This window comes from Typopeltis vanoorti, chromosome 26 (genome assembly GCF_054136105.1).
Source record: "Typopeltis vanoorti isolate ZY-2024b chromosome 26, IOZ_Tvanoo_1.0, whole genome shotgun sequence".
Taxonomy (NCBI): Eukaryota; Metazoa; Arthropoda; class Arachnida; order Uropygi; family Thelyphonidae; genus Typopeltis; species Typopeltis vanoorti.
The window spans coordinates 23,651,657-23,670,154 of NC_143574.1; the positions used below are offsets into that span (position 1 = coordinate 23,651,657).

General features: G+C 35.3%; 1 protein-coding gene across 3 annotated transcripts in view; it reads left to right on the forward strand.

The window, feature by feature from the left end:
• Positions 1 to 18,498, forward strand: part of LOC150092413 (zinc finger MYND domain-containing protein 19-like) — a 99,712-nt gene that overhangs the window by 54,529 nt on the left and 26,685 nt on the right. For all 3 annotated transcript variants that reach the window (XM_090415016.1, XM_090415017.1, XM_090415018.1), the window contains exon 3: positions 5,700 to 5,806. In XM_090415016.1, the coding sequence (XP_090271142.1) occupies positions 5,700 to 5,806 (107 nt within the window). The remainder of the gene's footprint in view (positions 1 to 5,699; positions 5,807 to 18,498) is intronic.

Genomic DNA, 18,498 nt, shown 5'->3' on the forward strand with positions numbered 1-18,498 from the left:
TATCCACTAACATCTGGACATGCAGAAGTTCTCGGCAAAGTGGGTCCCCAAGTGTTTGAATGCCGACCCCAAAAGAGAGAGATGTGTGCTGTCATCTCAAGGAAGTTTGGGTCATTTGAGAAATCAGGTACAAATGTTTTTGCTTGTATTGTGATTGTTGATGAAACATGACTTCATTATGACCCAGAAACCAAACAAACAAGAGTCAATGGAGTGGAGATGCCATTCTCCAAGGTTCTTCATGTCCAAAGAAGTTTCAAATCCAAAAGTCAGCAGGAAGATTCTTGCTATTGTCTTTTGGGATATGGATAGTATCTTGAAAAAAAATAGAAATGAAACTGTTACAGCAGTATTATTCAACTTCTCTGAAGGAAAAACTGAGCAAAGGGTGTGGTGTGTTGCTTGTGCGGGACAACACACCTGTTCACACTGCTCATGAAACTCAACATAAAATATACACAACTTGGACTTTCAGTGTCTTTCACCCATCCTATTTGCCAGACCTGGCTCCATCTGACTATTTCCAATTCCTAAATTTTAGAGAAACACTAGAAAGGAACAAAATTTACCACAGATGAATTCGTATCTGCAGCTGAGTACTGGTACAACAAGGAAAAGACTTTTTTTTCTCAGAGGATTGCAAATGATGCAGTAGCATTGTAACAAGTGTATAACACTTAGTGGAGAATATATAGAATAATGTGAAAGTTGCATGGTCCTGCCTCAATTCCATCATGGTGATTATCGCAACTTTTCAGCACACCCTTGTATTTCAATCTCACGCACACTCCTGCCATTAACAATCATTAAAAATTATCCTTCTAAGTTCTTTGTTCTTGTCATATAGCAAGAGAATGCTTTGAGATTTCCTTTTGCTTTTTTGGCTAAGAGGAATTCCTAAACATGCCAACATTTGTATCAACAGCAGTATCTGTCATACTTTGCTTTGAACTCATTCGCAGTCATGCCACCCACAACAGGCTAGCAACCTATTCCATTGATTCACCACTCTCTCCAAGCAAAAAAAACCTAGTTCTAACACCCTTGCTAATTACACTATTACTGAATTTCCGTGGATGGCACCTAGTTCTCCCACCACCAGACCTGTTCTGAAAAATTTCCTCTGAATTAATCTTGTAAAAACCCCTCGGTAATTTGTATGCCTCAATCATATCACTCCTTTTCTGCATATAAACCAGTTTCTGTAATCCACAAATCTTGAACCTGTTCTTGTAATGCTCAATCGTGTAAGGTTATATGCTTCTCATAATATTTTTTTTCCAGCTTCTGTGTAATGATGCTACTTATCAAATTGCTACTGAATTTATCCTCATGACCCTGGGTAGTATACAGTCTTAATACTGTTTCTTTCAAACACTCTTTAAATATTTTCCATGCACTCCCAACCAATCCAAGCTGTCTCTTTAGTTTGTCACCTTACATCCAAACTGTTTTCTCTTTAGTTTGTCACCTGCTCTGTAGTTTCCACTTATACCTCTTAGTTGATGTTGCACTCAACTTCAGTCCCTTATCACCTTCTGTCTAAGGTTGCTATCTCTTATGAATTGTATAAATTCAATTTCCTTCCTTCAACATGACCTTTTCAACTTCCTGTCTCCCATGATAATTATTTGCCATTGCTGATGCATTGTCATTTGCATTCTCTCTTAAATCTTCTGGCCTGTAGCAGTATCTGACTATATATGTTTTCCTATTGATCCCTAATATCAGATAGGCTGAAATGCATTGTCTCTATCCTCTTATTGAGATTCTCTATCCGAACTGCTGTTTTTTTTGGCAGGAATTATTCTGCTGTCATTAGCATCCTTCCTCCTCCCATTCTCTTTTCTCCTTTAAAGTACTATACCTCTGCATTCCATTCCCATATCATCTTCTGTCAGCTGTCTTATTAATGTCTAACTTTTGGCCAAGCAATGGCAAAAACTCTTTACCTTTATTCTGAATGTTGCAGGATATTAGTGTTCATAAGTTGCAGTATATTCTCTTGGGTCTGTAATCACCCTTACACCTTGTACTGATTGTTCCACTCAATATTTGAGGGTCAAGTTGGTCAATTGGTAGAGTCTCTGCTACTAATGGCTCAATCAAAAAGTTAAGTTTGAGCGCGATGGTTAGTAATGGGAAGGGGTTCAATTGTTCGATGCTGTTGGCACACTCTCCCTCAATGAGTCTTTGGACTCCCTGGAGGTCTCACATAATAATTTTTTGATTATTCTCCCAGTAAGTTATATTTGATAATATATTTCTTCTTCTTTTCAGCCATTTTGTGTCCACTGCTGGACGAAAGCCTCCTCTAGTTCTTTCCAACTTTCTCTGTTCTTGGCAATGGTTGACCAATTTTCCCCCAACAAAATTTGACAATTCATCACTCCACCTTCTTTTAGGACGTCCTTGGCCTCGTTTTACTTCTTTTGGAATCCAGTTTGTTAGTATGGTGGTCCATCGCTCATCTTCTCTTCTGGATAGATCTCTGGCCCATTTCCATTTTAGTTGCTTATGGTGAAGAATGATGTCAGTGATGTGAGTCTGGCTTCTTATCTAGGTGTTTTGCTTCTTATCTTTTAATGTGATGCCTAGCATCAACCTCTCCATTTTTCTTTGAGTTGTTGCCAGTGCTTTTGTTAGAGACAAAGTTTCACAACTATATGTGATGATTGGTAGTATACACTAGTTAAATGCCTTCATTTTTAAACTGAGTGGGACATCATTGTTTCCCAATTTTTTGAATGCACTCCAGGCAAGTTGAACTCGCCTATTTATTTCCTTTTGGAATCCACAGTTTAGATCAATGAGATAACCTAAGTATGTATATGAAGAGATTCTTTCCAAGAAATTGTTTTCTATTATGTTTTTTGGTGTTAAAAATGACAAAATGATTAAACATGATTTTAGTTTTTTCTCTGTTTATTTTTAGACCAACTTTTCTGCTTTCATGATATAGGTCTTCTATCATTATATTAAAGTCTTCTGGAGTGTTTGCAAAAATTATGTGATCTGCATATCTTAGGTGTGTTAGGTTTCTGTTATTAATTTTTATATCAAGGTTTGTCCAGTCCACGCGGTTAGCCTAGTGACTATATGCTTCGCAACCATATGCCTGGGGAAGGAGTGTCCTAGGTTCGATTCCTGTCGGTGACGTGAGGAGCTGAAGGATCTTCCTCAGCCATAGCCAAGTTAGCCAGTCTCTGGGGCATGGACAGCAGGGTTTTTTCCCGTTTATTCTGGGGTTTTTCATCCCGCAAAGCAGGCAAACTGGCTTTGAGAACTTAACACTACAGGCCATAGGATACACCGGGGCATAGGGCTGACCACCTTATCCTGTAAACGGAGTGAGGTCCGATGATCAATGGACCCTCGACACCGCAAGGTAAAAGAGGGTATAAAGAAGATGAGATGAGGTTTGTCCAGTTTATATTATTAAATATTTCTTCGACTGTTATAAAGATTTTGGGTGATAGTCTCCTTGTCGGACACCTTTTTCAATTGATATTTTATTGCTACTCGTGTGAAGTTGGATTGTTGCAGTGTGGTATATTGCCTGGAGAAAATATATAGTCTATATATTCTCCAGGAACTCCCTGAATCTGGAATGCTTTGATTATTGCATCAGTTTTGATGGAATCAAATGCTTTTTCAGAATCAATGAAGACTAAACAGAGAGGCAATTGGTTTTTTTCTGCTTTTTCGATTATTTGTTTTACTGCATGAATATGATCAATTGTGTTAAAGCCTTTATGGAATCCTACTTGTTCTACTGGTTGATTTGAGTCTAGAAGAGGGATTAACCTGTTTATTTTTGTGAAAATTTTGTATAGATTAGAGAGAAAACTAATTGGTCTATAGTTCTTTACTTCTTCTTTGTCCCCTTTTTTAAATAACAGTATCAGAGTAGCATGTTTCCAGTTTTCTGGTATCTTCCTCTCTTCTAGACATAGTAAGTTTGTAAATAAATATATATATATATATATTCTTGTTTTGATCCTTTACCCAAGTGTGAGCAAACAAAAATTTGTGCATGAAGTATATCTTCACATCTAGGTAGCTTTTATATAATTTGTTAACTTCACATCTCTTTTGCTTCAGTATTTGATAACATACAGCACATCCACTTTCAGACATTACTGTACATTACTGGAAGGATCACTATCCAATCTGGTTTCAACCTTCATTAAAACCAATCTGGATAGTGATATTCAACCTCTCGAAACAGTACACTTCAAAACCTTGGTTGAGGTTTTGAACTGTAGTGTTTTGAGAGGTTAGAGGCAAAAGCCTACCTTTCAGAACCTCACTTCTACCAAGCAGTAGGCAAGAACTCGTCACCTTTCAACATCTCAGCAGTGCTAAGTGGCAGACTTGCCACCATTAAAAATCCTGAAAGTACTTAAGCAGTGGGCCCAAATTCATGCCCCATCACCGTTTTACATTTCACCTCTGTAAGCTCTGGCGAAAGTTCACCATTGTTCCACAGCTGTTGTACTAACCAGTTGGCAAGAACTAACTGCCTATCCAAACCTTGGCTTTACTTAACAGCAAGTTAGAGTCCCTAGTGCAACCTTTGATACCCCAGCTGCATTAAACAGAAGGGAAAAAAAAAAAAAAACCACAGCTTTTTGAAACCTCAACTGTACTAGGTTATAGGAAAGATCCCCACTATCATTTAAAAACCTTGACTTAGCAGAGTGATGAAACAAATGACTTTAGGGAGCTCTTAGATGAACATTAAGGTCTCATCAGTGGACTAGATTTCCAAAGATGCTACTTGCCAAATTAGTGTGGAATTCATGTTTTCCATATGCATGTAGCAAAATGGTGTATGACAATATTATTTCTTTCAAATTCTTGATGAGCTGTAGCCAATTTTTAATTACATTTGGCAAATTCTTGTTTTAATCCTTTACCCAAGCATAAGCAAATAAGTGTGTGAAGTATCTTCACTGTTAGGCTACTTGTATATTTATTGAGGCTGTTGACTTTAATTTGCCTCAATATCTCAGTCGCAATTTACACACAATCTTTTTATATTCTTGTTTTAGTTATATCATGCTTTTGGATTAAACCAAGAATAATTTATCAATTATGATAACTAACTGGAGGAAAAAAAAAAAAAAAACCTTACTACAATGTTCATTCTTCCACTCACTTGCCAGCGCTTACACATATCCTTGTATAATACAGTTTATTAAGATCCTGCCATTGTAAGGTATGTAGTTAGTGGGATTAGTTGTTTTTCTTATCAACCACCCCAGACTTCATCAGTCCCATCAACATTTTAGACTTCTGTGGTTTAGCATAATTAGACACTGTGAATCATTTAAATTTTCTCTGTTGTAAATTCTATCTTAGATAATTCAAGAATATCTATAGTCTCCTTTTTAGGCTCAGCATTCCCTGGTTTGAAAAACACTACTCAAATAACATTCTTGACAATCTTTTTTTTAGTTCTGTACATATTTCAGAAAACTGTACTATCATTTTTTTTGCTAGGAGTTATAATGTATATTTGTTGAACCATTGTCATGCTTTTGTTTTTAGCACCACTCTTCTTCCATGGTGAGTTGGTAGACTTAACTTTTATAAATATGAATATCTCATCATTTAATTTTAATGGAATAAAAATATTTAAGAAACATTGAATGTTTCATGAATTAACAACTAATGTACTTTTCTCCTTTCAGGCAAGGATTGAAATTGATAGAGATGGGAATGGAGCACACATTTTTGCTTTTGCCTATGACATTAGTAGAGGAAGGGCATCAGGACAATTTGTTCATGAACTTTTATGGTATTGTCTAGTTTTAGTTGAGTATATTCTTTCATGAAATATTTATTTTTCTTTTACTTTGAATGCAGAGTTAAGTTTACAGCCAGTGCTGCTTTTTTTTTTCATGTACTGGAATGTGCCTTCTGAATATAGAGATGTAACTTCAGTTTTACTGAAATTTGAAATCACTTTCATTGGTGTAGTGCTTAATTTGAGATATTGTTCAAATCTGTTATCATTAATTTACTTATCTTATTACATGCATAATTTACTTAAATTATGTAATAATGCAGTTTTTTTAATGAGATGCATCTCTAGTGTGATTTTGTTCAAATACTTACCAGATGACTAACTACTCAAAAAATTCTAGATCTCTTCCTTATCATTTGACTTTTCTAATGTTGATTCCTTCTGTTGTGGAGGAACATTCACACAGTCACTTTTGTATTGTCTGTCATATGAATAGAAAGTGGGATGATCCTTGTGATCTCATTTTTTCTTGTTGGATTAATTTCCAGTCTTCTCATCTGCATACTACATCACTGAAACAATTCTTTTTGATATTTAAACCTTAATTCCACATTTCATTTGAAAATTTCTACCTTTATTTCTGCTTTTTTTCTCTAAAAAATATGCTAAGGCTATACAAGAGAAAAATCAAGCATATTGCAGTTGGCTTTCATTGGAATCTCCATTTTCTTTTCTGTTTATACTAAACTTCCATCATGTCCAGATGGCAGTCATGCTTATTGGGTCTCCCTTGCCCAAATATATTGGCTAAAAGGACTTTTATCCATCTTTCCTCTTTGCACTTGAATAGATCTGCTGCATTTTCACCTTCAGAAAAGCTATTCTCCTGGCTTCTTACTTTTCCACAAATTCTTGGAATGATGGTCTCGGTAATTGCCCTCTTACCATTCTAATCCTGCATCATTCGATGGCTCCTCTAATCTTTTTAAGATAAGAATTTTGTTCAGACAGGGAAAAAAAATCCATTAATCCTGATGGCATTTCTTCAGACTTTTTGAATGTTTGTGCCCAGAGTTGATTCCCATTCTTTATTGCCTTTTCTGAGAGAAGTAGCATTTTTTACCATCAAATTGCTATCTTTTAGCAACAGATTAAGCCATCATCACACAAGTTCTATACTACTTAAAAATTAATAGACAGTCACCAGTTTGGATTACATTTCTGGCATACTGGTCTTATGTTGTCCATTTTTGGACAATCCTGAAAAAAAAAAGTTTGAGAAATTTCAAGTGGTTGTTTTTGATATGTGTAAGGCATTTAAATTAGACAAAGATCCAGCTGGAATTAAGATTTGGTGGCAGAAAAATAATTTAAGATATGCATATAGTACAACCCTCATAGCAGAAACTAAGGAAGATCTGGAGCAGTTGATTCTATTGGTTAAGACAGAAAGTAACAAAGCCGGGCTTAATTTAAACATTAGCAAAACAAAAGGGATGGCTTCTTGAAATTTAAATGAATTTCTAATAGAGGGAGGTAAAATAGAAATTGTTGAAAGTTATGATTTACTAGGGTCAGAATCAGAAATGATGGTAAATGTGAAGATGAAATTAAAAGAGGGATAGTCATGGGGAGAAAAAAGTGGTGTTAAACCTGGCAAAAATGATAAAAGATAGAGGTGTAAGGCCATGAAAATTAGTTGTCAAAGCAAGAAAGACAAAGTGAATTGATTCATTTGAATTATGGGTTGGAGGAGACTATTAAGAATCCCATGGAATGCAAGAATGACCAATAAGAAGGTTTTAGAGAATATAAAGAATGCTCCTTGGAGGCAATGATTGCTAAACAGAAGTTGATGCACTTCTGTTTAGCAATCGTTTAGACATTATGCGAGCTAATGAATCATTGGAAAAGGCTGTTATGTTGGGGAAGATTGAGGGAATGAAAAGAAGAGAAAGACCACAAAAGAGTTGGATGGACAACATAAAAGAACTTAACAGCTTGAACTTACAACTACTGAAAGGACAGGAGGCCGAGTGGGATGGAGAGCCTTTGTTCACAGGATTACCCAGAGTCGAAAAATGACTGGATGGCACATAACAACAAGGCATTTAATTATATTTGGCATAAAGGTCTGTTAACTAAGCTTCCATCATAGTCTGTTTAACTTCTGCAATTTGGTTGCCTGCTTTTTCTATTGGCATAGAGTGCAAGATGATGGATAGATCTTTATCCTCAAACTTTGCAATTAATGCATGAGATTCCATGAAACTCTTCTTTTACTTAGACCTCTTTTGTAACATCAACAGTCTTTTGTAGTTGAGTGCAAATATGATCCACAGTTTTGCTGATAATAGACTATGCTTTCTCATTTGACAAACCTTGTACTCCATAAATCAACAAAATATCCAAAATATTCTGCATTTCTAAATTCTGATATTCAAATCGTTCTTCAGCAGAGTTTGATTAACATTGTTCATATCAGTACTAATAAACCTCATTCTTGTCTCCTTTCTCTCAAAGAAAGATTATTCTAGTCTTAGTTTTGAAAACACCCACATTTATGAACATGGGAATTCTTTTCATGAGAACTACTTCTGATATTTCTTGGCAAAAACATATTACAGATATGACCTCTTTAGGATCCAAAACATCAGGTTTTTTCCAGTCAGGGATTACTTTACCTTTAAGAAATAATTCTTTACAAATCACAAATCCATTCAATCATTATCATGTTCAGTTTCTGCTCCGTGCATTTTCTTATAAATACTTCCATGGTCACTATTCACCAAAATTAACATGGGTAATTCTCTTTTGAATCTGTTAAAAGCATATACAGAACTGTTCATTCCACTCCAAACTTTCAGAACTAATTTTTCTTGCTGAGACAGTCTTCCCTCTTGTTTTTTTCCCAAAGTTAAGATTACTTAACTTGAGGAAAATGTTAAGACTTGTATAAAACATTCAGTATTAAAAGTCCTAATGTTCAGTGTTGCAAGTATGTTTACAAGTATTTTTTTCTTCTGGACTTCTTTGCTCATCTGTAGTTACTGATGTAGATTAATTAGTTTCTTGTATATGCAATTACCATTAAAAAGAAATGGTTTTTTCTAAGAGCAAAAACTTGAGTTACATAGCTGAATATTCACCTACTAAAACTACATTCATTTCACATAAAATTGTGCTTTCTGTTTGTTAGAAGTACTTCAGCTTAAAAATGCTGAATGTTGATTTTTAAAAAAACAGTGTCGGTAGTGTAAAATGAAACGATAGGAAAATGAACTTGTATTTCCCAACCTTGAGAGATTGTGTGTGTGTGTGTGTGTGTGTGTGTGTGTGTGTGTGTGTGTGTGTGTGTGTGTGTGTGTGTGTGTGTGTGTATTTAGTATGTTAGTTTTATGGGTAAGCTAAGTTTTAGGTAATCTGGAAACTGCTCTAGACCCTAACAGGGAACCTTATTTCCAGCCTCTTCAGGCCTCTAGTGAGCAGTGATGGTCTCATACCAGGTGGTGAAATTCGATTATCCTCTAGACCAGTGTTTCTCAACGTGGGGCAATTAGAAAATTTTTTTTGGGGGGGGGAGCATATGTATATGTATATTTATACATAAAAATGTACACATACATATTTATATTATACTTTTTCAGAATTTGGCTGACTATTATGCTGGGGGGGGGGCATCAAAATTTTTGAGATGTTGAGGTGGGGCATCAAAATATTTGAAACATTAATGTGGGGCATGATCCAAAAAAAAAGGTTGAGAAACACTGATCTAGATCATCTGTTCCCAACCGGTGGTATGCATACCCCAAGAGGTACATGTAAAATAATCGGTAATGGTGGAAAAACAAGTAAAGTAAACAAAATGCAAAACGTTAGTTATGGAACAAAAAATGTTAAGTTTGAATCGCTGCTATTTTAAGTTTGAACATCTTTCTCTAAATCCAGAGTAATTTAATAATGAGGTGAGACACCTTTTGGCAACTAGGTAAATATGACTTCTCCATTGCTTACACCTTACTATCACCACCTCTGGGTCTGGCTCCCACTGACGAGACCTCAAAGGTCAAAACCGGTCTAGGTAGTGGCCCTTTCCTTAATGCATAATATACATGTCTGCAAGGAGATATGCTTTGCATTATGGGAGATACTAAGACAAGGAGTGATGAGAGCTTTGTCCACCTTTACCACGAGTTGCCTCAGCCCTGAAGATACTTCAGGCGCAAACTTTGTTTGCTTACACTTGGATAAAGGATTAAACTAAATTTATTATAGAAGTAATCTTTTCAAGGATATTAATTATTAATGAAGACTCCACATCATTTTGAGAACCTTTCATAAATGTAACTTCATATAAAACTGATCTAACCATAACCTAATTTAAATGAACTCTTAACTTTGACTGAATTCTTAACATAACTGTAAACTGAACAAAACAAAAATCTTTCATGTGATGCAAGAATAGCTGCTTTGCTTCAGATATGTGCATTCAAGTAGTCAAATGCAAACCACAGGATAAATAATCAGAATGCCAGTGTCAATAGCACTTGTATTACAGCATAAGGCTGTGAATGTTAGCTTTATCCCTTATTTCATTTGAGTTTCCCTTTTAAAGAATTCAGTCTGCTTAAGGCAAGATTTATGCTTTATTTTTACCATTTGAATAAACTTTATCTGTTTTCCATGAAATAAATAGAATTTGAATTTTGTATTGCTTCACAACATCTATCAAGTTTTTTGGTAATCCAGTATCTACCAAGAAAAACAAACATATTTGATTTCTGGCAGCTGTATGATTTTTCTCATACAGATAATAAGGGGCAGGGTGGGAATGTAAAAAATTTACGCTTCAGGTTATTCTTTCCATGTAGTGCCTGTTATGCAGTGAGGGGGCCAACTTACGTGCACCTACCTAATAATGATAGCACTTAAGTCTCCTAGAATCTGCAGGGCAGGATGTTAGCTATGTTCAGAACAGTTTGAAGGAGGCAATATCAGATTGTATACCAGTAGTCAGGAGGATAAATGAAGTAGATGTTATCATTAAGCACAGCTGCAAAAAAATGTTATGGAGGGTATATCAGAAGAAAGATGATTACCAAGCTCATGAGCTGTATAAGTAAGAAAGGTGAACAGCACCACACTCATCATGATATAAGTTTAATGGAGAAACAGCACTAGGAAACAATTAAAGTAGTATTTCATCTAAGTTACAGAGATATCGTCAGGGAGTACAAAATAAACTTGTAACACACACACACACAGTACAAAACTAACTGAAACATGTAGATGGACTAGAGTCCTAATTAGGTGGGGTGCTCTCTATGGACACCTGTCGTTGGCCTAGAATGCAATCTTGGATCTTAAAGTACAGTAATCCCTCGATTAATGCACCCCCGATTAGTGCGTCATTTTTTTTTTTTTTCGATACCCAAATTCGATTAGTGCACCTCTAAAATTCGATTAGTGTGCCTATATACATCTTAAAAATAAATGTTACAGATTTTAAAAATTTTCTATCTATACATTTTTATGGCTAACTATTTTAAAAAAATCACTCACCAGAATGAAATAATTTAGTTGCTGATTTAAAACATATTACAAAGTTATTTTTAATGGCATACTACACTACTTCCATGTACACTATGTATACTATGTTCAAAAATTTGGCGCTAAAAATTTGGATTATCGCAACCTTTAAGGCACACTCTACCTGAGAAGAACATTTAAACAGGCAATAGAAGCAACATCTGGTGAGAATTCTATGACATTAGTAGAATTCTGGAAAAAATTTAATGTTAAATCTGCTATTGAAAATATTCATCAATCTTGGAATGAAATTACCGCTAGCAATATGTGAGCCATTTGGAAGCACATTGTGCAAAAGATTTTGGAAGCTTTTCAAATGAAATGGATAATGTTGAGAAAATTGCCAATATCAGCGTGAACTGGGTTTTGATGAGATTGACAATGATAACGTCCAAGAATTAATTAAATCTCATTCTGAAGAATTGAGTGATTCCGACCTGCTAAATTTAGATGCACAGCAGGAAGATCTTGAAGAATATGAAAAAAATTGAACCACTGATAGTCAGCCAAAAGAGATTTCTCAGAAACAATTTGAAAATATTTTTTGTGCAATCGAAGTTTTTAAGCAGCAATGCTTAGAGGCTGACCCTGATGAAGGGAGAAGCAGTAAAATTTGCAGAAGAGTAGAAGAGGCAATAGGGCCATACCGTTGGTTGTATGAAAAAAAGAAACAAAATGCCTGCCTAAAAACAGTCTTTCTCTTCTAAATTTACTGTGATGCAACATGGTCTTTTCCCAATTGATTCTGTGAGCTGTATCCAAAGCATGGTCTGCAAGGCCATATTGACCATAGTTATGACTGCAGATGCATTTTTTATGTTCTTCCATTTGGATGGCAGCTGATCTTCCTGTCTGTCTATAGTGGGTCAACTTGCAGGAATAAGGAAATCTATAAAGACAATCCCCCCCCCCTTTCAGTTTCAGGTGTATAGTTTCTTGTTCCTGCAAGCCAGAGATATGCAGATGGTTGATAGAAGACACCAGAGAGTAGCATGTGAGTGAGCAGAATCTAGGAGAAAGCAGGTGCTAGTAGTGTGCTGCAAGGCTCTGTGCTTGGTCCACTCTTGTTTAATTTGTACCTAAATGATATAGTTAATTATTTGAAGGGAGAATATTTAATTGTTTGCTGATACAAAATTAGTTATGTAGAAAACTTGTGGGATGATTTAAATACACTGACAGTATGAGAAAAAAGATAATTGGTGCCAGTTTAATATGGGAAAAGTATTAAGTTATACAATTGGGATGAAAAGATTACAAGCTGTGTACTACATTGATGGAACTGTATTCAGGAAATAGATGTGGCTAGGGATTTGAGGAGTGTTGGGGAGGAGGAGAGGGAGTGGAAGTTCAGAGAGCATATTGCAGAGTTGACCGGTAGCACATAGGATTACTTGGTTATTGGAGAACACACTAATATTCAGAGATAAGAAAGTTATTCTTCATTGATATGGCCACATCTGGATCACTGTGCATAGGTCTAGTCATCTAGATTTCTTTTGGAAAAAGTGAAAAGGAAGAGAGAATAATGACCAGATTTGTTGCCACAGATATGTTAGACGTGGATCAAAATGAGTCATGATAGCAAATGGCAACCATTATCAAAGTCAATGCCTAGGTTCTATAGGAGGATTGATGTGGACAACAGAATGTTCGTGGCCTGCATTTAAATAGATTTGGAGTTGAGTGTTAGGAGAATGTGCTGATCATAAAGAATTAATGTGTAAATTGAGACTACGTATTGCTTGTTATAATATTCCATTTACACTATATAATTGAGTACTTTGTAGAGTTTTCCTCTTGGCACATTGTCATATGCTTTTACCAGATCTACAAAACTTAAATACAGATCTTTATTATATTCCCAAGATTTCTTAACAATTTGTTTTAAAGTGAAAATCTGATCCTGACAAGCTCTATTTGACCTGGATCCAGCTTGTTCTTCACCAACCTTCCTTTCCACAATTCTTCTTCTTAGCTGTTTTTTTTTTCAAGTGTACTTGCATAAATCTTACCAGGAACATTCACTAGGGAAATTGCTCTGTAATTCCCACATTGTTTTATTTTCCTTTTTATAGATGGATACTATGAGATCTATACTCAGATCATCTAGTGTTGGATTGTAGCTTCTGCTCAATCAAGTTTTATCGTCTTATAGTTCTCTCTCATTAGTATTTAATTAGTTGTAGGCTGATATATCATCCAAACATGAAGAAAATTTATATTATACTGTGCCACTCCATGTTCTGAATTGCATGAGCAACTTTGATAAATCAACCATCAACTGTACTAGGTTATTATAAAGCTGATTTTAGGCCGAGGTTCTCTTTATTGTATAGGGTTCCCACTAAGATTCGAATTATTTTAATGAGTGGTGCAATGAAACAATCAGGCAAATACAAGATCAATTCAAGCAAAATTATTTAATGCAGTGTCACATAAATTATATTATAATACAGTATTCCAACAGGGACATTACAATTAAACAAATACAAAGCTCTCATTAAGATTCTAGTATACTACTCATCTCAGCTTAAACTTTATAATTAAAGATTATATTTAACAGATCTTATTCTTCTTGTTCCAAAAGACTACGATCATAACTTTACTCTGATCAAGGTTACATTTCAAAACATTTTAAATATCAAATCAGTTCAAGATATTCACAAAGAATACAACTCATGAACCATCAGACATTCATTTGTAATTCTCTAAGCTCAGTCAATCAATTTTAGTTCTTGTAAGTTCGAGATTCCTAAATTACATCAAATAGGCTTCACAGTATTCTCGTTCAGTCGATGAACACTTAATTCAATAATATAGCATTTATCACTTGAAGAGGGAAAAGTCTTAGCACATCACACGTTAAATCTTGACTCGCTGAATACAGCAACTAGGAATGATTTACTTTCGGCATAATTAATTTTCGTTACTTCTCACTAAGTATAGTAAAGGTAATCTTACCAGGATATAGCTTCGTCACATCATAAGGATATCGAATAATAATTTTAAAGTCCTGACTTTTACTTTGTAGTAACACAAACTTAAAAGAATTTTCCACTTCTGCAACTGATTTATAGACTCGGGAGAATATAACCTTTATGCACTTGGTTTAAATTATCTACCTATTTCTTCTTTTTCTTATATGTGTTATCCTATTTCCTGCACTATTCCACTGCTAGGAGTTAGGAAGTTTTGGTATAAATCCAACTCAGAAAAAGGTAAGTTAAAATACCAAGCGAATCCTGGTCCTTTCAATTCCATTTTCAGCACATCAAAATTCCCCTCCAGTCTCCATCTACCATTCTCTATACTCCCCTATTCATTTCTTTCGTTTTCGTATCCACTCCTTCCTTTTTCCTGCCAATAACTGGTTCTCACCGATTAGGCTCACATCAAACTTGTTTTTTCCTTCGTGTATATAGTTCAGCCACTGATTAGAGATCCTTCGACACTTCTGCGCATCTCAGAAAAAGGAGAATCCATTTCGATAATAGGGTAATCAATCCGTATTGCGGGATGAGTTGTTTATTATTACCGGTCGGAAAATTAACTTCTCTTTTATGATTATTGTAGTTAACTATGTTGCTTGTATAACAGTTGGAAAATTTTACCTATAAAACACGTGATTTCGCGTGTTTGCGACCAATTCGGACGTCCTTCATTTCTTTCTCCCCTTCAACATGAATCGACTATTCTTGGAAAGACGCGAAGCAAGGACCTACAAACAGTGGGTGAATTATAGCAGTTCACACTCCAACACGCACTAGGAGAAATTTGCATGTTTTCTCACAACAACTAATCAAATGATATCACAAAGAATCTTCTGGATATATTAAAATTACATACATTACAATTTCTAATATTATTATTAAAAGAATAAAGCAAATAAAGTAAATGACACTTTAATATAAAGGCTTTTCATGTCTATAATATATTTAAAAATTACATAAAATTAACTAACAAAACTAAAAAGGAATTCATGAATAACATTTTATAAGCAAGAGATTAACAAAATGAATTGAAATAAATCCTGCTTATGATATGATAGGTCTTGTTAATTATGAATGAAGTATTATTAATTATAAATATCTTCATTTACAATTTAACACTGGAATTTAAATTCCAGTGTTAAATTGTGATACTAAAGAATAAAAGTTTTCTTCAGGATTTGCCACCGAATCTACAAGGTTTTCTTTTAATTGAGAAGGCCTGGTCAAAGGGTTTGACCAAGCCTTCTGAATTATGCAATGCAACAACTGTAAGACTTATACCCCCATATTTGAGCATTTTTGGTCGAATTTGAACTATTCCAGCTACCTTTCCACATTTCAGGTTTTTTATTACTTTTTCTACTTTAAGTATGGATATATATTCCTGACTGCATTCCTGTTGGGAGTTTGTTTCCTACCATTGTGTTAACACTGCTTGTTTAATTTAGCAGTTTTGAAAAGTAATTACTCCACAACTGGAATCTGTATCTTCAATTTTCATGTCGCCTTTATCATCTCTGATTCCTTTTACAGTAAGCTTTTTCAATAGCCTCCAGAATATTTTACCAGCTTCCTGATATTTATTTTCTGTGTTCTTGTCACAGAAAATAAACATCAGGGTGAATACTTGGGGTGCTTAAGGGTCAAAGCTGAATAACTGAGAGGAGACCTCCACATAGCCTTTAAAGGAATGTGGAGAACCGACCAGGGCTTCTGACCTAATGTCCAATCCTCACCTTCTCATGGTGCATCCTGTTGGGTATCTACGTGGATGCTGAACGAATGAGGATGGGCTGGCAATTTGGGATTTAGTTGACCAAATTGTATTCTTATTGGTTAAACCAATAAGAATACAATGCCCAAAAATAGAAAATGATGTTACAATATGGCAAAATTTCATGCCGATTTCATCACCAGAGTTAAAGATCGGTACTATCAACGTAAGAAGCCTGAATGGCAAAGAAATGGAGCTAGCTGAGGAATTAGATAAGTACTACATCGACATAATAGGGGTGACTGAAACAAAAAAGACAAAAACTGATGAGATCTTTCTGAGCAATAAACACAAAATGTTATATTCAGGCAATGACAATCAAGGAAAAGGAGTAGCCATAGTATTCAACACAAAATACGAGGCTAATCTTCTTGAATGGCAGTCAGTCTCAAGTAGAGTAATGTGTGCAAATATGAGAATAGGGAATTGGACAATGAGACTTATTTGTGCCTATGGTTCCACAGAAGGTTCTACTAAGGTAGAAGTGGAGGAATATTTTGATGCTTTAACTGACACAATGAAAAAAGAAAAGTTGGTCCTTGTTGGGGATCTAAATAGCAGAGTAGGAAATGATTGTGAGACATACAAAAATATTTTGGGAAATTTGGAGAAAAGAGCAAAGCTAATAATAATGGCAAATATCTGTTGGATTTCTGCTCAGGACATGGACTGGTTATTACTAACACCATGTTCCAACATAAAAATGTACACAAATTCACACGGAGAGAAGAGGCAAGGAATAAGAAAAGTCTCATTGACTATGTTATTGTTGATAGTGATGTTTTCTCCCTGGTGCAGGACACCAGAGTGTACAGAGGATTTGAAATTGGAAGTGATCACTATTTAGTCTTGAGCAGGATAAAATTGAATTTCATATTGAAAAGAATAACATGTAAGAAAGTTTTAAAGCGAATAAAAGTTGAGCAGCTCTCAGATGTGAACTGTAGACTAAAATACAGAAAGATTATTGGGAAAAAAATGAAAGAGTTTGAGAACAGGAATCAAACCTTGGAGATTCAGTGGCAAACTCTGCAGAAAACATTGACTAATTCTGCCAGCGAGGCATGTGGTGAGGTTGTCTGCAAGGATAAAAAAAAATCAGAACTCCCTGGTGGACACAGGAAGTTAGAGGCAGTGAAGGAAAAGAAGAAAGCATATCAAAAGTTCCTGGTAAATAAGTCAGCTTGTACTCTTAGAGAATATAGAGACAAATGCAAGAATGCTAAACACCATGTAAAACTAGCTAAACAAAAAGTCATTGGAGGACTTTAGCAAGAATATAGAGAATAAATATCAAGAAGGTGGCAAAATATTCTGGAGGTTGACCAAGCTTAGGAATGGAGGAAAGAGTGCTGTAAAAGGAGTTAGAGATGATAAAGGTGACATGAAAACAGGAGAAAAAGATATCCTTGAAGTATGGAGTAATTACTTTGAAAAACTGCTAAATGAAACAAGCAGTGATGACAGCACAGTGGTAAAAAACACTGACCAGGCATGCAGTCAGGAATACATATCCATACTTGAAGTAGAAAAAGCCATCAAAGGCTTGAAATGTGGAAAGGCAGCAGGAGCAGATGATATTCAACCAGAAATGCTGAAGTATGGTGGTATAAAGGTCTTACAGTGGCTGCACTGCATAGTTCATAAAGCCTGGACAGAGGGGCGAATTCCCGATGATTGGAGTAGAGCTCTCATAGTACCCATATATAAAAAGGGAAATAAAACTGAATGTGAGAATTACAGAGGTATTTCCCTACTGAGTGTTCCTGGCAAGATCTATGCAAGTATACTTGCGAAACGGTTGAGAAGAATTGTGGAAGAAAAGCTTGGTGAAGAATAAGCTGGATTCAGGACAAATAGAGGTTGTCAGGATCAGATCTTCACTTTACGACAAATAGTCGAGAAATCATGGGAATATAACAAAGATCTGTATTTAGGTTTTGTCGATTTGGAAAAGACATATGACAAGGTACCAAGAGAGAAGCTATTCAATACGCTGCAGTTATATGGTGTCAATGGGGCATTATATCAAGCAATACTTAGTCTTTATTTGAGTTGTAAGTCAGCAGTTAGAATTGAAGGAAGTACAGGAAGATGGTTTAATGTTAAATCTGGTGTGAGACAAGGATGTACATTATCCCCTCTGTTATTCATTATCTATATGGATCACATTATGAAGGAAAGTGGTATTGAACATGATATCAAAATTGGAGATGTTAATGTCATCTGTTTGCTTTATGCGGATGATGTTATACTTCTAAATAAATCTGCCACAAGTCTGCAAGATTCTCTGACTAAATTGAATAGCTGTTGTAATAGATATGGTATGAAGGTCAGCAATAAAAAGACAAAGATGATGAAAATAGGCAGAATCATTGAAAATGTCA